Source organism: Phallusia mammillata, chromosome 3 (genome assembly GCF_965637545.1).
Source record: "Phallusia mammillata chromosome 3, kaPhaMamm4.hap1.1, whole genome shotgun sequence".
Taxonomy (NCBI): Eukaryota; Metazoa; Chordata; class Ascidiacea; order Phlebobranchia; family Ascidiidae; genus Phallusia; species Phallusia mammillata.
The window spans coordinates 1,465,120-1,487,216 of NC_137254.1; the positions used below are offsets into that span (position 1 = coordinate 1,465,120).

At 35.1% G+C, this 22,097-nt stretch overlaps 2 protein-coding genes across 3 annotated transcripts; one reads left to right on the top strand and one right to left on the bottom strand.

Moving 5' to 3' along the window:
- Positions 1-366: 366 nt before the first annotated feature.
- Positions 367-9,014, top strand: LOC145218220 (uncharacterized). Of its 2 annotated transcripts, none has more exons than XM_080085620.1 (10): positions 367-563; positions 1,345-1,414; positions 1,612-1,769; positions 2,376-2,557; positions 3,758-3,905; positions 4,314-4,542; positions 5,150-5,313; positions 6,421-6,643; positions 7,532-7,613; positions 8,209-9,014. In XM_080085620.1, the coding sequence occupies exons 1-10, from the start codon at positions 405-407 to the stop codon at positions 8,540-8,542; spliced, it is 1,749 nt and encodes a 582-aa protein (XP_079941746.1). In that variant the 5' UTR covers positions 367-404; the 3' UTR covers positions 8,543-9,014. The 2 variants fall into 2 exon arrangements, with proteins under 2 accessions (XP_079941746.1, XP_079941747.1); XM_080085621.1 differs by having other exon boundaries at positions 376-563; positions 1,345-1,387.
- Positions 9,015-9,431: 417 nt separating this feature from the next.
- On the bottom strand, positions 9,432-20,307 carry LOC145218221 (uncharacterized). Its single transcript, XM_080085622.1, has 9 exons — positions 20,191-20,307; positions 19,214-19,579; positions 18,284-18,373; positions 17,669-17,750; positions 17,127-17,317; positions 16,757-16,817; positions 15,119-15,237; positions 14,241-14,352; positions 9,432-11,950 (listed from the first exon to the last, which is right to left on the bottom strand). Exons 2-9 carry the CDS (start codon positions 19,484-19,486, stop codon positions 11,817-11,819), a joined length of 1,062 nt encoding a protein of 353 aa, XP_079941748.1. The 5' UTR covers positions 19,487-19,579; positions 20,191-20,307; the 3' UTR covers positions 9,432-11,816.
- Positions 20,308-22,097: the final 1,790 nt, after the last annotated feature.

The window sequence follows — 22,097 nt, forward strand, 5'->3', positions numbered from 1 at the left end:
TTTGTGGTTTAAATCAATTTAAACAATTTTGTTGCGTTTTACAAGTGTTGAAAAGTAATTTTTTTTCTTTATTTATTCGATGTACTTGGTCATGCGTTTCAGGGGATTTTTTATTCAGGAAAACGTTCCCCTTTAAATTAGCGGTTTTTTTGAAGTCACAAAAATACAAATAAATTATTTTTATACCTAAATTAAGTGTTTATAGAACCGTCTCACGAAACTTTATAAGATAGGCGAACCGGTTAGCATTACTGGTTACTGTCAATGGACTTTTTGTAACAGAACCGGCTGAAAAATGTGACTTTTGTGATAGAGCCAGCTGACAAAAAATTTAAATCCCACCACAGCCTAAATTACGTCTTTTTGATTAAACTAAACTTCATTTGTGTTTTGTTTTGCTAAGAATGTCGAAAAGCGGTGATATATTTTGGTCATGCGGTGAAGAAAATGACGAACAACTATCGTATGTGCCTGGATTATCAGAGGAGAGGAAAATAAATAAGAAAAATAAATTTATTAAGCAGCAAGTGGAAAAAGAAAACAGAATGAAACCAAATAAGCATGTAAGTACTAAGTCTTTTCACTTCAATTATTTGATTTTGTTTGTAACGAAAAAGAAATAAAAACGTAAAATAATTCAGAATTTTTCAAAATGAACAAAAGTTACATCTTAAAATAAAAGCAAATGGTAGTGGAAACAAAAATTGTTTTTTTTTTCCTTATTTTTGCAGTTTTATTAGGTTTTTAATTAAGTTTTTAGGGTGCATATAAAATATACAGGATCGCTTGGTGCATTATTAACACAGCTTGGCGCACTTTTAGAACACTTGGTTCACCTTTATATCGCTAGGTTCACATTTATATCACTTGGTTCACATTTATATCGCTTGGTTCAACCATTTATCATTTGGTGAACGTTTATATCGCTTGGTGCACATTTATATCACTTGGTTCACCTTTATATCGCTTGGTGCACCTTTATGCCACTTGGTGTACCTTTATATCGCTAGGTAAAGGTGCGCGTAGCATTATACAGGTGCACTAAGCAAAACAAAGTTGCACCGGCCAAAATAAAGGTGCACCAAGTGGAATAAACATGCCCCAAGCAACATAAAGGTGCACCAAGTGGAATAAACATGCCCCAAGCAACATAAAGGTGCACCAAGCGATATAAAAGTGCATCATACGATATAAGGGTGAACCAAGCGATATAAATGTGCACCATGCTATATTAAGATGCACCAAGTAATATCAAGGTGCACCAAGTGATCCAAGCGATCCTGTATATTTTAGATGCAAGTTTTTATGCTTAATCACAAAATACAGACTATGTTTTTTTTGTAGAACACTTCCAAAAGCAGTTCAATGCCAAACAAAAGTCATAATGGTGAACAAAATCTGAAAGATTCAAAAAGTTTGTAGTTTGTACTTTTTCGTAAATTGTTAAAAGGAAAGTATAAAGTCGTTAAAACCAACTTGCTCTATTAATTAAACTTTCATTTTAAATTGTTTAAAACTTTTTTTGTATTAGAATTTACAATTTTCAAATTGCTTGAATTATGACTTTTCAAATGTTACACAAATTTTATTACAGACTTTTTGATTTTTCAGAAATGTCTTCGAAGAATCACCGAGCATCGTTAAAAGATTTATGTGCAGAAGATAAACAGCGTGTCGCGAATTTAATTCGAGAACTTTCAAAAGCAAGTGAAGAAAAAGAAGCAACTGAGCAGCAACTTGGTCAAGCAAAGAAAATATTTTCTAACCAGGTGAGCATGACACATGAAATAGACCGCCCTGTGTGCACAAGGATATAGATTCTAATTCTGACTCAACCATGTTTGTTTCATTGAGCAAAACTCCAGCTCAGGGGCCCTGGTGGGTTAAACTAAATTGATATCACCTCTTTGGCCCAGTGGTTAGTGCAACCTCCTTGTGATCACAGGGTCATGGGTTCTAATTATATCTTGATCGCTTGTGTTTTCTTGAGCAAGAAACTTACCGTATATACTCGCCAATAGGTCGCGCCACCGTATTGGTCGCACTATTAGTTTTGTGTTAAAAAAGTTTAATTTAGAGTTGACTCGCACATAAGTCACACTGAAAATCTAGGGATTCAAAAAGGCCCTTTCCCTAGCTATTTTGGTTGCAATTGTTTGTTTTTTAGCATTGAACTGCATTGCATTGAAACCGCAAAACCATTTTTTCTCAACAAAGCGGGAAAATCCAACGCACGCTGAGCGGTCGCATGTGCGTGTGCGCTCATGAAACTGTCTCGCATTAGTATGTGCGTGCAAACAATCTTTTACTGCACCTACAGATTTTTTTAACTTTTCTTAAAAAACATCAAAATAAAATCTTTGTTGTTTTTTCAGCTGAAAGAGATAAAAGCAGAAAAGACAAAAATCGAGAAAGAGCAACATCTATTGCTTGCTCAATACCAAGATTGCCAGAAGCTACTCGCATTTTATCAAAGTCAGCTCACAGAGAAACAAAAAGAAGTCAGTTCTGATATCGATAAACTTTTGTCAAAAGCAGAAAAAGTGGTTACACCAGAGTAAGTAAAATTCTTGCAATGTGTTTGTTTAGTTTTCTTTTTTTTTTGGTGTATCATAGTTGTTATACCGAATCAGCTGGTCTCTCAAGTATTCCCATATGACAAGGCGTATGCTGGAAAAATCTAGCCTGCGGTGGGATTCGAACCCACGACAGGAGTCTTTCCGTGACTCGTGCTCTACTAACTGAGCTACACAGGCTCAGTGGAGAATCCGCCGAAAGTTGAATCACAAGCACCGTTGCCTTTTTTGGTGCATAAAATAAACGTTTCACATTGTTTTGGTAGCTTATTACATTACTTATTTTATGAAACAATATAAAAATTCAGTTTATTTGTTAGCACAATTCATAAATTTGACTTTGTGTAAACTGGTGTTTTGTAATTATAATGACTTAGTCCAGTAGTTCTCAAACTGTGTGGCACGATGCCCTGGTGCGTCGTTTCAATTTTTCAAAGGCGCCGCAGAATATCCGTTTCATGTTTTTTTGTTGTTGTATCGATAAACACAACTTTAATAATAAGTTTCCTCATTAACTGTTATTTTCTGGTGGGTCGCCATTCCACAAAACTTTTCCAGAGGCGTCGCAACAAAAAAAGTTTGAGAACCACTGGCTTAGCCCAATGGAAAGATACATAATGATAATTTCCGACTTCCTAACCAAACTTAAAACGAAATGCCTACCTGCTCCTGTTGTGCATTTGTATCCCATCTCAGTGTATATTTATTTAGCCTATGCATTGCTCTATTGGAATGCTTTAGAACAGGGGTGGGCAACCCCTGGCACGCGAGGTGGTTTTTCATAGCACACCAAACGACTTGCATGCTTATATTGAAGTAACAATTTAACCTGTTCACTACTTGTTTATCGTTTTTATAATGCTATGGTCTTAAAATTCAGCCTTACATGCACAAAACACTCTGCTTTCTTTTTATTTTTGATATCTGCTGGCACGAACCACTATTATTTAGAAAACGTTGACATGAGAAGTCATTAACACATGGAAATGACAAGTAAATTGGCATGCGTCGCCTAAAAGGTTGCCGACCCGGGACCCCTGCTTTAGAAACTGTCTTGGTATCTAGCAAAATTGCTTTTTATTATAAAGGACCTCCCCGAAAAGGTCATTTCCAATTTTTTGTGTGTAGGAAAAAAAACTACTTTAGAACAAGAAATTAAGGCTTTGAAATTTTTGTTGCAGACAGAAACAGAAAGATGTAACTAATGAAAAGAGTATAGAAACAGATGATTTGTTGAATCATAGAGACATTACCATTCGTGAATTAGACGACAATGAAACCCATTCTATTTCTGAAGCCAAATTAAATGCAAGTGGACATCAGTATAAGGTAGTTTATTAACGATAGTTAGTAAACCCTACTACACCCACTTCTGGTTAATATTAAAACTGTGGCCCATTATTGTTTAAAAAATGTGTGGATATTACTGAAAAAAGTTACCATGAATAAAAGTTATTTGGAAAGTGTTAGAAAAAATCAATTTTCTGCTAAATAAATTTAATTATTTTTCTGCTAAATAAAATCAATCATTTTCTGCTAAATAAAATCATTTGTTTTTCTGCTAAATAAAATCATTCATTTTTCTGCTAAATAAAATCATTTATTTTTCTGCTAAATAAAATCCATTATTTTTCTGCTAAAAAATGAATCATTTTTCTGCTAAATGAAATCAATTATTTTTATGCTGACTAAAATCAATTATTTTTATGCTAAATAAAATAAAACAATTATGTTTAGAAATATAAAAGCCCAAAGCGTTTGATATCACCGAAATCACGCCCGCAAATAAAGTCGGAAGGGATTCAAACTGTTCACCCCATGTCACGGCATATTCCTGTAACAAGATCTGCTGATGTATCTCGAGCATATGATTCCGATTCTGACAATTTTGCTCGTGACTTTTTGCACAACATGAGGCGAGACGACCAATCTTCGATCCTGTCTGGGACAGATGAAGGCGTGAAAGGTAAATATAATATTAAGTAAACTGCTATCTTTTGGCTCTCTATAAACTAGCTAAGATGAACTTACATTCATACTGAGATTAGCCCTGAAGCGTTCAATTCCGACCATTGATTACAACACACTCATTTATGGAATACAGGCCTATTGAAGGTGTTTTACCAAATTAAGCTGATATCCCAAGCATTTCCATATCGCTGGTCTGCATTGAATGCTTCATTGTTGACCCCAGTATGAATGTATGTTCATCTTAGCTGACATGGTCAATCTGGCGATCCCCTACTACAAAGCTGACATGTGCAGCATACAAGGCAGGCAGCAGTGCTTGTGATTCGACTTTCGGCTTGCTCACCACTGAGTCTGTGTAGCTCAGTTGGTAGAGTGCGAGTCCCATAAAGACTCCTGTCGTGGGTTCGCACCCCACTGCAGGCTGGATTTTTCTAGCCTGTGCCTTGCCATGTATGGGAATGCTTGGGAGACCAGCGGTATTACATCTTCAATAGGCCTGGCATACTATGATTTATAAAAACTAATATTTGTTCAATATTGTTCAGAAATGGCTTTTGTGCCTAATTTATTTTAAAAAGTAAACTTGTTAATGTTTTTTCCAGAAATGGCTTTCACACTTGGGGAGCGTGTCCGCTCTATGAGTCCGACCGGTCGTCGGGACGAACTCATAAAACAAAAAGAAGCTCTTGAGGAGGAGCAAAATCATCTCCAGCTGCTCCTCGAAGAGCAAGAGGAGCAATTACGGAGGAGGCATCAGGAATTGAAGGTTATTTTACATTTTGGCCTTGAATAAAATATCTGTTGGGGTGTAGAACCCAATCAGTCACCCCACTAGCCCCCTAAAATGGGTAATGCACCATTTTTAGGTGTTGATTGATGTGTTTTACCCTGTAGCCCCACCATTTTCCCATTAACCCTCAAAAATGGGTGAAATTTTTAATCAATGTTCGAATTGGATGACATTTTTTAGAACAAGCCATTTTAGATGTCTAGTGTTATGTTTTGCCATGTAGCTCCGTCAAACACCCTATAAGTTGTCTAAAATGGGTAAATTTCTTTACCAATGTGCTTTAAAAGCCTGAACTTTTTATTCAAGTTCCTTTTTTCAACATTTTCAAAAATAAAAAGCCATTTTGCCCAAATCACAAAAGTCGTATTTTTCAGCCGGTTCTATCACAAAAGTTGTATTTTTCAGCCGGTCCTGTTACAGAAAGTCCATTGACAGTAACCAGCAATGCTAGCCGGTTCGCTGATCTCATAAAATTTCGTGAGACAGTTCTTTAGAACCGGTGCGAACCAGCTGAATCCCACCACTAGACAAGACCTCTTAACCCCCTGACTTTGACAATATCAGCAGATTTTGGTCCAGTACCAATAATTAAAGTTTGTGGATTTCAGTCAATTCTTACTTAAGTTGGCAAGACTAGATTTTTTGTTTAAGGCCCAAAAACAAATTTTCACACATACCCTCTACCGAAAGTTATATATTCATGTTGTTTTATTTATCTTTTGGGAAATATGTTTAGAAAATGCGCGTTTTATTTGACGAAACTTTGCCAGTTACAGGGAGAAAGTGTTCAATAATTATTTTGTTGTAACTTTTTTTTCAACTTTTTCTTATCATTATAAGATGTCTAACAGCAAATGATGTAAAAAGGAAAACATTGTAAAAATTGCTAAAAAATTTTTTTGGAGGGGGTCAGAAAGTACATTGTTAAGTTTTTGGGTCACATGATCTCTTTAAACGCTGATGTCATCAGATTTTGGCCCAGTACCAAGAATTAAAATTTGTGGGTATCAATTCGTACTTAAGTAAATTCAAAATCTAAAGACAAACTGGTTTAAAAACTTAATCCAACAAATTTTTACACAGATACGTCACGCCGAATACATCGACCGGATGCGTCACTTCCGTTACATGGGGCGCTTTCCCCCCTCACACAGGGAATTTCCTGAACCCAATAACCTTTCTTATGACCTCAACATGGGCCACCATTATGACACAGAGCTGATTAGAGGGCAGGGATTGGCTAATTCCATGCGTCATGTGAGCACCAAACGACCAATCACAGAACCGATAAGAAATTTTCATCAGGGTTTGTAATTTCTTGTTTTTTAAGCTTTATAGGCAGGGTTGCCATACCGTCCTTATTTCTAAGATATGTCCTAGTTTTGGCCTGAATCCTTATTTTGTCTTATTTTCAACAATTACTAGTCAAATCCCTGCAACAAGTAAAAGTAAACCTAGACCTGAGCTGTTGTGAGATGCACTAAGCGTTTTCTACAAACAAAGAGTTGTTGGAACAGATTGTTTCTGGCAAAAAATATGGCATATGATATGACATGACTCGTATAAATGCAAAGATTTGTTTAAAAATATTTGTTTTGTATGGTATGAAAATTTTTCGGTTGTCCTTTTTGGGGGTCCATGTCGATGGCAACCCTGTTTGTAGGCTTTTTTGCAAAGTGTAAAATGAATTTAAACCTCTTCAGTGCCCGAATTAGTCCCGAAAATTGGTGAAATTGTGGCACTAATGAAGACAGGCCCCAATCAACCCATTTTTGTTGAAACTTAATGCCCAAAAAGCCATTTTTGTTGAAACTTATGGCCCAAAAAGCCATTTTTGTTGAAACTTAGGACTCAAAAAGCCATTTTTGTTGAAACTTAGGGCTCAAAAAGCCATTTTTGTTGAAACTTAGGGCTCAAAAAGCCATTTTTGTTGAAACTTAGGGCCCAAAAAGCCATTTTTATTCAAATTTATGGCCCACAAAAGCCTGTACCGACTTATAGTCTCAGTTTATGCCCTTAAACAGTTTTAGTGAACATATTTGTTACCATATGTGATGTTATTTAACGGGTAATTTAACTATTTCATTTACAGGAGGAATTTTAAGCACAGACGTGACTTTGTTAACCTCAACAGTGGTCAAACAAAAACTAGTGTTAATAGCTTATAACTTGATGTTATCATAATGTTTTGTAGATTTTTCTTCACGAGGAAATGAAACGTCTTTTTCAGCAAGTGACAGAACCAATAGAAGACACAAATCGGAACCGACAAACAGGTTTGAAAACGTCCTCATTCTTCATAAAATGTCGTCACCAGGCCTTGTACCGAATCAGCCAGTCATCAAGCATTTCCGTATGACAAGGTATAGGGTAGAAAAACCTAGCCTGTGGTGGGATTGGAACCCACGACAAGAGTCTTTCCGGGACTCGCGCTTTATCGACTGAGCTACACTGGCTTAGTGGAGAACCCGCCGAAAGTCGAATCACAAGCACCGTTGCCTGCTTTGTATGCTGCACATGTCAGCTTCGTTGTAAAGAATAGATTCCGACTTTTCGATGCCCTGTACAGGTTGCCGTCATCAGGGTAAATAACACTGAATGCGCGCAATACAGTGCACGATAAACAAGGGGAAAAAAAGAAATAGACGCAAAACGTCACAACGCAACGAAAACACCGCGCGATAACGAATAATCGGGCCTCTAATCGTGCACTGTACCAGTCGCATTCAGTGTTATTTACCCTGATGACGGCGACCTGTGTATGACGTCGAAACATCGGAGTAAAACTATATTTGCCAGAAGAGCTCTACAAACTTATTATGCCAGGCAGCAATAGCTTATATACTATACACCTAATTTTCTTTTTTTTAGATTCAGTTCATCAAGCAAATCCAACCCTAGCACCACACTTTCTTCTTACAAACCGACCTCATCGCCCACAAACCGATTACGTCACACGTACGCCACGTCACAGTCGGATGACGTCATCGACGTGATTGCGTCATCGCCGCGTCGCCCGCACAACAGCACCATGAACAACATAAGCGACCTGAGCGAGCTTGTTGACGAAACAGAGGCTATGACGTCATTGTCGCGTGACGTCACTACCGCGTTACGTCTGTCAAGGTCGGATGACGTCATGCACACGTCAACTTTTGACCCCGAGGACTCTGAATTGCTTGAAGATATTTTCTTTATTAAGTAAATGGGGTCGTTTATATGATGATTTGAAGCGGGTTTTCTAACTAGTTTCGTGCAGTCAACCATAGCGCTTGTTACATGCACGAATTTACAAGCTTAAAGTGGGTTTTATAACAAGCTTTGTGTAGTCAACCATAGCGCTTGTTACATGCACGCCTAAAGTGGTTTTCCTAACGAGCTTCGTGCAGTCAACCATAGCGCGTGTTACATGCACGACTTTGCAAGCTTAAAGCGGGTTTCCTAACGAGCTTCGTGTAGTCAACCATAGTGCTTGTTACATGCACGACTTTGCAAGCTTGAAGCGGGTTTCCTAACGAGCTTTGCTATGGTTGACTGCACGAAACCTGTTAGGAAAAGGTGGCGTTAGTGCGTGATTTATCTTTTTCTGTTGTCTTATTCTTTCAAACTTGTTATGGCGTCCAATTTTGTAAAAAAAATGATTGATGTAGTTTTAATAAATTCGTGCCAAAAGTAAATTGTCATGGCCCATGTAGCCTCACAAGAAACGCCCGCTCAAAATCAGTGAGTCTTTTTCTTTGTAATGGGCGGAATTGAGTGTGTGCTAAAATTTTCTTTATTCCCTAACACTCTTTATCCATATTAAGGTTTGTCACGATTACAGTTTGTTGTTTACTCTATTTGACTAGAGTTTAAAGCCGAAATTAATACTGAATTTCAACACGAGTTTGCCATTTAAATTTTTGCAAAAAGGGGCCACGAGGTTTAAAATATATTTTTAGGGGCCCACGTTCCATGTAAGGTTGATAACCACTACACTAGCCAATACGGCATATCTCTTGTCACAACTGCACTGATGAGACCTTAGTCCCAAACAGTGTGCACTGTCTGCATATTGAAATACTATTTTAACAAACAAAAGCACATTTTTTGTGTGTGATACTTTTATTTAAGCCATTTAATCCAACAATCAGAAAAAATGCAGGCACTTAAAACTGGAACATTTTATAAAGCTGTTGGAACTATAATGACATACAACAATAGTTGGTTTATGATGTCACAATGGCACACACCAACGTCAATGATTACATCACAGTGAAAATAGAATGCCTGTGACTTTATATTCAAAAAGACAGATCTGTATTAAAAGTAATAGCAGTTTTATGTGCTGGTGTGTGCCATTGTCAATTTTTTTGAACAGGATTGAAGAAAAGACACTTTATGTAAAAAAACACTTAAATTTTTGGGTCTTAAAATTAGACTGCACGCAGCCAATGGAATGCGAATAACAGTAAAAGAAATGAACACATTGGCACTATAACAATATATTTTCTACAATATGTCATTTAAAACATATTTTCTATTATGTTTACATTAAAAGTAATTTTAATAACCCATGAAGCCAAAACAGAGTATATCATGTCTAAATTTAGGGTAAAAACAAATTTTAAGCATAGTTGTAATAAAAATCAATGGTTATTTTTTTGTAGAATACACAAAAAATTGTGACAAAACACTTTAAGTAGATTAAGAGATCAGTGGTTCCCAACCAGAGAGGAATTCATTTTTAAACTTAATCTCTAGGAATATATCCTGTGAAGTTGATAAAAGACCCAATTTGAAATGATCTTTGTATGGTATATAGTCCACTATGTACAGTGGTGGGATTCAGCCGGTTCGCATCGGTTCTATAGAACTATCTCATGAAATTTTATGAGATCAGTGAACCGGTTAGCATTACTGGTTACTGTAAATTGACTTTTTGTAACAGAACCGGCTGAAAAATATGACTTTTGTGATAGAACCCGCTGAAAAAAGTTTGAATTCCACCACTGACTACGTAGTGCTTAGGGAGAAATGAATTTTTTTTTTTTTAAGTGAGAAATTCATTTAAATAGGTTGGGAACCACTGTAGTAGATCAAAATATATTTTTTTAGCTTTATCAAGGCTTTGGGTAAAAACAATATTTTAAGAAAAGAAATTCCTGGTTCGTTGAACATTTAAACTTGAAATTTTAAGTAAATGTGAATGTACAAATACGCGCATGCAACAGTTTTCACATTTTTAAGGAACACACACAAAAAAGCAACAATATTTTGAATTCACTGGTACACATGATTTTCAGCATAAAAACAGTCAGGAACAGTTGTGAAAATAAAAGCACCATCAAATATCAGTGCTACAACATTTTGAAGAAATTGTTTTTGCATGTTTTAATCAAAAAACAATAAAAATTTATGATAATGCCAGGGCTTTTTGGAATTATGAATCTGAATGATTTTTTTTCTTATTGCATTTGCTGGATCTCGTGAAAAAATATGGTTATAAATCTGATTTTTATGTACTTTTATAAATTTATAATGTCTTTATTTACTGATTAATCTATAAGTTGCAAAACTAACAAATATTGGCAACTAAAATACTTTTAAAATTTGATCAGGAACGTACACTTTATCAGCTTATAGTGATCACAGTGGACATTATGTACAGGCGATGAAAAATGAGAAAATACTGTACAAAACTTATCAGTACGTGTTTTTATCTAAAGCAATTTCAATCAAAAAGACTGCGTTGAGTAGACTGCATGGTAACAGGATATAATTAACAGTGTTTTGTTTAAATCAAGAAAAACGGCAGTGATTTAATTTCATAGGAATCTTTGGGCAGTGATTTTTTTCTGTCATGGCAGTTTTAAAGTTTAAAATGATTGATTTAGTGTCGTAACGGTAACATAGCAGCCATCCACAAAGGTATGGGATCGTAAAAATGCGCAAGCACATGGAAACGCGATGTAGTCTAAACAAATAACTAAAAAAACTAATGAAAACTAGAAAATAATGAACGTATCAGAAAATCAATTTAAAATTCGGATTACGAAAAAAAGTCAAAAGTCAAAACACATACAGTAATTTACAATTAGGAAAATTTAAATGCTGTCTAATTTATAGAAATAATCACTGATTTTGCTTCACAAAACATCACAGCACACAGGGATTTGGCACGTTATTCTAGCAATGGGGTTTCCTAACAAACTCTAGCTTTCGAACCATTCAAAATTATAATAACATTGCAAAGTTTTGCATGCAGACAATTTAAGTGACTTTTTCAGTATTTTTGAAGTTAAAAAAGTTCATCATGAAAACGTGACAAAATCATGAACAATAATCACGAGGCATTAATGGATAAAAAAAAACATCGATCAAATTACACTGTGTATTAAAACAAGTACCAAAATCTGACCTCAAACATCATTAGGTCTACCCATAGACAATATGCTACTAGCGAAATTTGGGCCATCCAACGGGATATACCTCTCTGCTTACAACTCGTCGTGGCCTTGCTGGTTCCACTGGACAAGGCCAAAGAAGGACACGTCCTCATGCATGTCCACTTTTGTTTTGGGATATGTCGCCACAATATGGACTGTGTCGTGAGCTCTTAGCTTTCGCACCCCTAAAAAGGAGAAAAAAACATAAAAATTAAAATACCACTCCTAATTTGAAAGAGCAGTAATTGGTTAAAACAAATTCATTTGGTTTAGATCAGTGGTGGGATTCAGCCAGTTTGCACCGGTTCTATAGAACTGTCTCACAAAATTTTATGAGATCAGCGAACCGGTTAGCATTACTGGTTACTGTCAATGGACTTTTTGTAACAGAACCGACTGAAAAATATGACTTTGTGATAGAACCCGCTGACAAAAAGTTTGAATCCCACCACTGGCCTAGATGCATTTTAGTGGAAAAAGGTAAATAATACAAGAAAATTATCAGTGTTTTTTCTCCATTTTGTTTGACATTTAACTACTAGTTACAAACTTGAAAATTTTTTTGTCAGCCAGTTCTATCACAAAAGCCATATTTTTTAGCCGGTTCTGTTACAAAAACTCCATTGACAGTAACCAGTAATGCTAACCGGTTCTCTGATCTCATAAAATTTCATGAGACGGTTCTATAGAACCGGTGCGAACCGGCTGAATTCCACCGCTGGTTTTAACCAAACAAAATAATATTATTTTAAATAGCATTGGATAGCTTTTGTGTTTTTGTGACAGTTTTAAATCAGTATTTGTGTCAGGTTCGACAATATTATCAAGATCTACATCTAAATCGCATTATCAATATATTAAACTTCCCAAAACGTACAACGCTGCCAGCAGTCATGGTTTTTATGGCCAGAAAAACAAATTGAAGCCATGAGGACAATTCACGTGGAGAAGAAATCAAACAAAAGTGAGGGCCCGGCTTACTTTAAATAAATATTTGCGCTCTTGTCAAACCAAAGGCCGTCGGCACACTAAAAGTTTTTGCCAACAGTATGTAGGTACTTGGGATTTCAATATCTATGTCGAATGCTGTTCAATGGCACTCAAGATGACCCACGTATTTTTTTTATTATTAGTTTGGTCACTAAGGGATTGTGCCCAAAATTTAACCTGCAAAATAGTCTTTTACATATATTTTTTTGAAAAAACTATTTAAATGGCAGAATTATGCCATAATTAGGGCCATTATTTTTGACCTAAAAAACGAAACACTTTGACCTACAAATTGAAAATTTTGACAGATTGCACTAAATAAACTTTGTTTTGACAAAACTTTGACTTTTTTTGACAAGTCCAAAAATAATCGCCCTAGTCATAATCAATATAAATGGGTCTACAAAGGTTTAGAATTTTTTGCAGAAATCTATGTCTATTGTAAAACTAACACAATTTTGAGGTTACATTCATTCTAACGGAATCAAAATGGGTAAACGCCCAAGTCAAAAAAGTGTATAACATAGTGGTAACATGTAACCACGACTTTACAAATCAAAGCAAAAATAGGTCAATATTTTATCCACTTTATGCAGTTAAAATCCTTGCCACAAAACAATTGTATTTTGGAGTTTATTTGTTTATTTTTACAACACATCATTTTTTCCCCGTTATTTTTTTACCAAATAATTTTTATAAAATCTGTTTCAATTACATTTGAAAATAAAGTTACATTACATGTTGGTATTTGTTTAATACCAGATCACATAAACTAAGCTAGAAGTTTGAAAGGGTTTAGCAGAAACAAGCGAAAAGTCCCTTGTGATTTAAAACGTTGACTTTTGTGACCTCGACATGATTAAATTTCATTTCCCGGGAGAAATTCCGAAACCACAAAAACATTTTGGCAAAAACAAATTAATAAAGATGCCAAAAAGATATTTTGACCTTTCAAAAGATCATGTACGAACCGCTATTTTGTTTGTAACATTTACTAAAAAAAATTTGCAGAAAAAATTTCCCCAAAAAAATTGAAATGAAAAATGATTTTTTAACTTGAAACAGTTAATGTCATTTTTGGTAGGAAAAACTTTAGTTTTTTACAAATAACAAAATTTTGTGTCTATAACTGCACCCTGCATGCCAATAAAATTACTCTACATGGATTTATAAACAAAAAAGTGGAAAATTTAAAGCATTGTAGCATTAAAAAATGAAATCATACACAAAATATAAACAAGTTTTAATAACAAAAAATGTCTACAATCAACAAAATAAAAAACCCTGGACCATTATTATTGCTACATTATCAGGGTGATATCAAAAGTAGATAAAAAAATTGAAACAACAAGTTTTTTTAAGATAAAAATACCTAAGACCAAAAAAATGAATAAATTCCAAAGCAGAAATCATATTGTCCATATATTCGAAACCATTATTATTGCTACATTATTATCAGGTTGACATCAAAATTAGATAACATACCTGCTGTGAAACATGTGCTTCTTTTTACTGCTTGTTTGCACTTCAGAAAAGTTCGATGATTGATTTTCACTTCATGGCTGAGCGAAGTGGTAGGCGATTCGTTCGTCAGAAGCTAAAAAGTTACAAAAAAACTGAAATTGTAATGATTTCCAATTGTTAATTTGTTTTTTATGCCAAGAAGAGATTATACTAAGTTTAGAACCATCAACCCTGTGATTTCAAGATGCTGTTTACTGCAATTTGAGAGGCCGAGCTGGGATTAGAACCACAAACCTTACAATTGCAAAGCGATTGCACTAACCACTGGGTCATCTTAGAGGCTGAGCTGGGATTAGAACCACCAACCTTACGATTGCAAGGCGGTTGCACTAACCACTGGGTCATCTTAGAGGTCGAGATGGGATTAGAACCACGAACCTTACGATTGCAAGGCGGTTGCACTAAATACTGTATGGACTAAGACTGGTTGAAAACCATAATTTTTGGATGGCATGTGTTGTAACATCTTTATGTTGTTACGGCTATCAATTTTTGTTTGTTTATTTTGAAGTTTTAGTAATTCAAACTCCACAAAACAATGTCTATGTTGGCTAGTGTAAGATTGTTTTCACAAGTAGTTAGTAGAAGCTCCCAGCAATCATAAGGTTGGTGGTTCTAATCCAGCTCGGCCTCTTAAGATGACCCAGTGCTTAGTGTAACCGCCTTGCAATTGTAAGGTTGGTGGTTCTAGTCTGAATTAGGCATCTAACACTTTGTTGTCATTAATAACTACACAGTACTCGAATATAATCCTAGTAGCGACGATACAATCATTTCATTAAAACTATATGTCAAAAAAACACTCCTATAAAATGTTACATACTTGTGTGCAAACGTACCTGGCTATAAATATAATAGATCCCAGATTTTAGGACTTTTACGGTTCCATTGTGTTGGAAATATCGAAAGTCGTCACCAGAACTCCAAGTCGTCCTACTCCAATGGTTTAATGTACCATCTGTTGGCATAAGTTATTGTTAATTACGAAAATATTAGAGCAAATTGGTAATAAATACTTTGTTTAGTTTAGAACACAGCTATTTTGTTGATGAAAAACCTAAAATGTTTACCAAATAGGTATTACAATATTAGTTTCAAATGTCGTTTTAGTGATCTTAAGAGTTAGGTAGTAACATATAGCAACACATATGACATGTTCAAAAGCCAATTTTTTTATTTCAAAGTTATCAACTAATATTGGTCTTTAAGATGTAGAAATGACTGAAATAGCTGAATTAAGAGAAATCAAGAAAAAACATTTTTCAAGATACTAAGGTTATTTTTTGGATCAAAAATACAAATTTATACATTGCAAGACTTAATTTTAAATATTTTCATCTGAACTATTGCAAAACCCACAAAACCAGCGGCCCAAACTTATTAAAACTGCAAAATCCAGACGAACAAGGCCAGCCACCTTTCTTGGAAAAGTTTATTTAAACACACTTAAATGCCGGATTAAATTGACTTTGTCGGCCGTGTGTTGTTATTGGTGATTGGGATTTCACTAAAAGTTGTCACTATTATCCAAAAATCCTGACAGGGTGACCTACTTAACAAGTCACAAGTAACTAAATGACTTTTTTGGCATATATATATCTGGAGTGTGTGGTATTAATTTGTAGCTTAATTGAGAGTTAGCACATTTTAAACTGATAAAATTATTGTGGTACATAAAAGTAATCTTTTTTCACAAGCAATAAGTGGTTATGCCAAAAATATATGACTCTATGCACTTACACAAACATAAGTCAAACAGTTTGTTTTTGTTCATTTACAAAAAAAACAGTGCATCATTATCTTAGTAAGGCTGTTATGGTCCTTAAAATCTAAACTTTTAAAAAATCTGTATTTAAACTTGTATAACTTAAATTTATAATCGATTTTATAAAGCTAATTGTAAAAACAAATTATATATTGCTGTACCAAAATTATATACATACACATTTGTTGTAACATGACTTTTTAGGATAACAAACTTTAAATGAGATTATTATGGTGAAGATAGCATAAACATTTGGTGAAATATATATTTCTTGAAAATACTGATTCTGTTTGGCCTAGGGCAGGGGTGGCCAAACTTTTTTACCAGAGGGCCAAATTTGCAACTGTCTTGCCACTGGAGGGCCGGATAAAAAGAGATTTACGTAAAATTTGTCGTAACTGGTTGCCATCTTTATTTAAATATATATTATTGTAGTAGAATAACAATAAATAACACCATCTTGTTTACACTTGTATTAAATAAAAGGTTTATATATCAATGAGATAAATGCAACTGTCCACAATTTGAAGAAGCCTTTTAAAGTCTGGACTAAAAAAAACCAGGCAAGGTGTTTGGCGGGCCGGATGAAACAGGACTGGGGGCCGGATGCGGCCCGCGGGCCGTAGTTTGGCCACCACTGGCCTAGGGCGTTATACACTGAATTTTGGATTATTATTGTTTAAGTATAAATTTGAGTCATGAAAACACTTACGACTGTTTGATGGGACGTTGGACGACCCATCGCCTTGCAAATGAATGAGAGACATGGAAACCTGCACGAAAAAAGAGAGAAATAGTTTAAACAATCAGACAATGGCTTCACAAAATACGATGTTTTATGATGTCGTAGTGAGGTTTGGTTTGGTAAATCTCATTGCACACATAGTATTGAAACAGCCAAGTTGGCACCAAATCGTTTTGTCTAGCTTTTTTTAACAGTTTGTTTTGTTTCTGTTATATTTACTTCTAATGGTCAAATTTCAAGAAATATTTTTTTTTGTAAGAATACATTTTTATAAACTTTTTTTTTCACTAACTTTATTTTTTGATTGCCAAAGCAGACATTACCAAGTGTTACTTACACTTTGTCCAGGTGGTCCAGCAATCCCAGGTAACCCCGGCAGTCCCTGTGGTCCAGGCGGTCCTACTGGACCAAGCGGACCAATTACTCCTTCACCTGGCAATCCCGGTGGGCCAGGCGGACCAGGTGGTCCCATTGCTCCGTTGGCACCGTCCCGGCCGTCTCTACCGTCTCGGCCATGGGTATGGAATCCTGGAATTGAAACCAGGGTCAAACTCATTCAGTGGGCCAAGACTAGTTGTTTTATGCAGTATTTTTCAACTTTTTATGTTTTGGACTATTATAACGTTAGCAAAATGATTTGGGGGTTAAAAAAAAGTTAATCAATACGAAAGGAAAAGTAGTTAAAAGACACATAGTTAAAAAACACTGGGAAAAATGTCGGTATTTGGTAAAAAAAAAGATAATATGAGGCTTTTTGCCTTATAAAACCCATTTGAATGTCAAATGTCTGTTTTGCTTGAATAAAATCACCTCAAAAACTTAACTAACACTAAAATATCTGAAATAATTAAAGTTTGTTTCATTATTTAGTAACTTTACCATCATGTGGGTGACCGTCGTGGCGTCGTGGTCGAGTAACTTTCTCGCCGACTTTTGGCGTTGCACCAAATGATACAGAATTCTAAAATCAAAATTAAAAATTACAAATCATGCAGGCACTACTGTTCACAAAAAATTACCTCAATAATTTTAACTGTTAATTTCATTCTGTTTTTTGCAGTACAGCATTTGTTGGAAAATCACTGCTATGCCAATTTTTTTAGGCAGTTTATTAGAATTTAAATTTGAAGGCCATTTTTAGTAAATGTAAACATTGATGCTAAATAATAGTGTAGTTGTATCATGTTTGTCTACCAATTGTGCTCTTCACTTTTGCACCCCATAAGTATTAACGTTGCGCAGCTATTTCCGGCTTGGTGATTGTTTTAGTGAAATTGTGTCATAATGTTTTGTTTCACCAAGCGAAATAAACTTAACTCAAAATAAACATGCTGCTAAAAATGTATTCACCGTATTTTATTATTAAAAAAAAACAATTTATGGTTTAGTTTAATATGTAACAGCGTTGTCCAAAGAATTTTGCTTTTTTGGGTGTAATTGGTTTTAGTTGTACTGATTGAAAAGTTGAGATTTCAAAAAAACTAAACACTATACCTCATTTCTTTTCGTTTCACCGACTAGTTTCGCAAGACTTCCCTCAACCACTTGAAGATTTGTATTTGTACCGCAACGTTTTTGTAGAACCTGAAAAAAGGCTTGAAATATTATCTAAAATAACTTACTTTGTGCATCTCACAACAGCTCAGGTCTAGGTTTACTTTTAATTTTAGCAGGGATTTGACTTGTAATTGTTAAAAATAAGGACTCAAGTCAAAAACAAGGACATTTCTTCAAAATAAGGACAATACATTTTTCTTAGACATTGCCCTTAAAAATAGGACAAATCTTAGAAATAAGGACGGTATGGCAACCCTGAAAATAGTTCTACCCAGCAGAGTTCATGTCGACGTCAAATGCCAACATAAAAAATAATTTTGAATGCAAAACAAATCAAAAATCAGGGCAGTGGAAATAATATCGACATGATATTAAAATGTAAACTGCCCTCGATTGCAAGCCAAAGCCCAGTGGTTCCCAAACTTTTTTCTTTTAGTGCGCATTTTAGAAAAAACAAAAATTATTTGGCGCACTTCAAACATTTGAATAAAAAATATATTTGAATTTTTTATTTCAGTTTAAAATGGCACAGCAAATTAGCTGACAAAGGCACTAACTATGAGGTCATAAAGCCGCTATACAGGTCACTCTCATAGTTAAATAGCCTAGTTGAACATCTCAGAGACGTGGAGCATGTTGGCCTAGTGTTCTAAGCACCTGGCACTACTACTCTACTTGATTGATTCTAATTTCAATATTTTTTGCGGCACACCTAATGACATCTCACTGGTGTGCCGCGGCGCATAGTTTGGGAACCACTGCCATAGCCGCACAAATTATAGGGAAAAATTCTTTATAAGCTGCGGCTAACAATTGAATAAAGGTGGTATAACTTCCAAAAAAATATAAAAAACAAACAATGTTTACCTTAAAGTTTGTCTTCAATTGGTTAATTTCTTGGGAAAGTTGAATATAGATGAACACAGAGAATATAGCCATCACAGCACAAATAATAGAAAGTGCAATAAGACAGAAACAAGGCCATTTTGCACATAACCTTCCTCTTTGCCTGTTTTTCTGTCTGTTTGATTTGACACAGTAAGACTTTTTTGTTCCGCTGTGTTCACATGTGTAACATGAATGTAGTGCTTCCGAATCACTAACGTCCGACACATTCATCGTATTGTTGTTGGTTCCCATTAGTAAAGCAGGATGACTTTAATATTTTTGAAGATTAAGGATCGTTGAGTGTATTTAGCAGTTGCCAGTTGTCTTCATAACATTTCCGTGGTTCTTGGAAACAAATTAGTAAATCAAAAAATTAAAATAAAATCAGGAAAAGGATTTATTAAGGTTTTTGATTACCAACAAGAAACTCTAAGAATAAAATCATCAATTTTTTAATTGACACATGAAATAGAAAAAAAACAAATTTTGCAACAAAACAATATTTTATAAACTACAACAAAAAATGTTAAACATATGATAATTTTAACCCAAAAACTTTGGGAAAATTACTAACAAAACTGTTGCTTATTGCAAAAAAAAAACACATTTAACTCATTGCAAACATATCCGATTTTGGCTACATTGTGTGAAACAAAATTGCAGTTCTTTTTTTAGTAAAAGTGTTCTATGACAAATTATCTGCAAATTATTTTTGTCTCAAATTTACAGAACAATTAGAATTTTAATCCAAAAATGTGCGTGAATCAAAAAATCTAAAATCTAATAAACTTTTGCAAACAAAACTAAATAAAAACTGCGTTTTTTGCACTGATTTATGCTTAAAACAGGCAAAACGGACTTAAATTGCCACACACGCAGTTAGAACGAATAGATTTTATTTGCAGAACTCGTCAAACAAATCGTTCCAGTTCCAGCAGCTTTGCAAACAAACGCACCATGAAATTTGATCCACTCAACTTGTTCGCTTTTCCCGCGACAACATCACGTGTTCTTTGATCTGGCGCGAGTTAATTGTGACGTCACGACCCTTAAAGCCCCAAACGCGCGAAAATTGGGATTGCAATTCTTATTTAATTGTTGCAATTCTGAGCGAGCTTTTGTGTTGTTGGCAACAATCCACGCTGAGCGCAAAAAAACTTCTTTTTTTTCTTAAATTCGAGAGAAACTTTTTTGCAACTTTTTGAGTGAAAATTGTAAACAACAATTTATCCACAACCTTTAAATAAAAGTTAGAAAATAAGTAACTTTCATGCAAACTATTTTCACATACCCTTATACTACTTTAATAAACATTGACGCTAATTAGCAATTTTTAAAATTTTAACTATTAATTTTACATAAATTACTTCTAATGATGATTAATAAACGAGATTTTTGGCTATGGATTAAAAAATAAAGTTTTGAAGAACAAAGGCAATTCGTGCCAAAAAAGAAAATACTAAAATATTCTTTTTATAAGTTAGCTTCGGGCGAAATTATTCCAAATGACTTTTTTAATATTAATCCGTTTTGAAATTGTCGTTGTAATTACATTTCGCCCGACTGTGGCAATTCGTTGAAAATGTTTACATTACCGCTTAACAATTTAATGGCTTTGTCCATGCAGCCATTTCACAAGAAAATGTACTTACGAAGCCCTTAGATCAGTGGTTCTCAAACTTTTACAGATCATGAACCCTTCAAGTCACTATTAGGACCTGATGTAGCCAGTGGTGGGATTCAGTCGGTTCGCACCGGTTCTATAGAACCGTCTCACGGAATTTTATGAAATCAGCGAGCCGTTAGCATTACAGGTTACTGTCAATGGACTTTTTGTAACAGAACCGACTGAAAAATACAACTTTTGTGATAGAACTGGCTGACACAAAAATTGAATCTCACCACTGCGTGCACCCCTTAAGTCACCTTTAGGAGCTGTAGCCCCCCTGAAGTAGTCCCTAAGAACCATATGCGTCGATTTTTAGATTGTATATTCTTATGTGATGTGGAAAACTGGGTGAAAGTATAGCGAATGTTGGGTATATCAATTACCAACCATCAAAGTAGCGAATGAAACAAACGCCCTGGAAGCTGGAATGCAGGAATATAAATAGGGTCGCATGCAGTGGTGGGATTCAGCCGGTTCGCACCGATTCTATAGAACCGTCTCACGATATTTTATGAGATCAGCGAACCGGTTAGCATGGGAAAAATATAAATCCCCCGGTTGAGAACTACTGGGCTAGTCTAACGGCACCCCAGTTTGTTAGTATGGCAGAAAACACCATGCCTTACCAAATCTGTTCGATGTCACAACTAAGTATAAACCACACGTGAAACTGGTTTACAGTATTTCTTTTAGGACTCTTTTCTTCTGAAAGTTTTTTAAAGTTCATTTTCATAACCTAGTTGCTAGCCACAAGTCTTATTTTGCGCAGAAAATAGTCAAGAAAGCAATTGGTGTCGAGGGGACCGCCTTTTGTAATTAAACGTAAATTACAGTGTTTTAAACCAGAATAGTGTGTGAAAAGCTCTTTAAAATCCTCCATCCCCTGTCGTAAAACTTAGTTGTAAACCCTGTGTGGTGTGCAGCGAACTTTTATCGTCTTGTTCATGCCTAACTTATTTAGGATGTGTTTGAATAAAGGACAATGAGTTCCTTGGCTTCAAGAGAAACGAACTGTTTGCTGAACTTATGTGTACAGCTGTATTTACAACGTTTGTGTCGCTTGGCGACTGACACTTTAGGGACATAAAAACATAAAAAAGCGCAAAATATACGCAAAAAAAGTAAGTAACCATGCTTTCGTTGTTCAAAAGACATCACAAGGTAGGCTCAGTTAATACACATAGGCTACCTAAA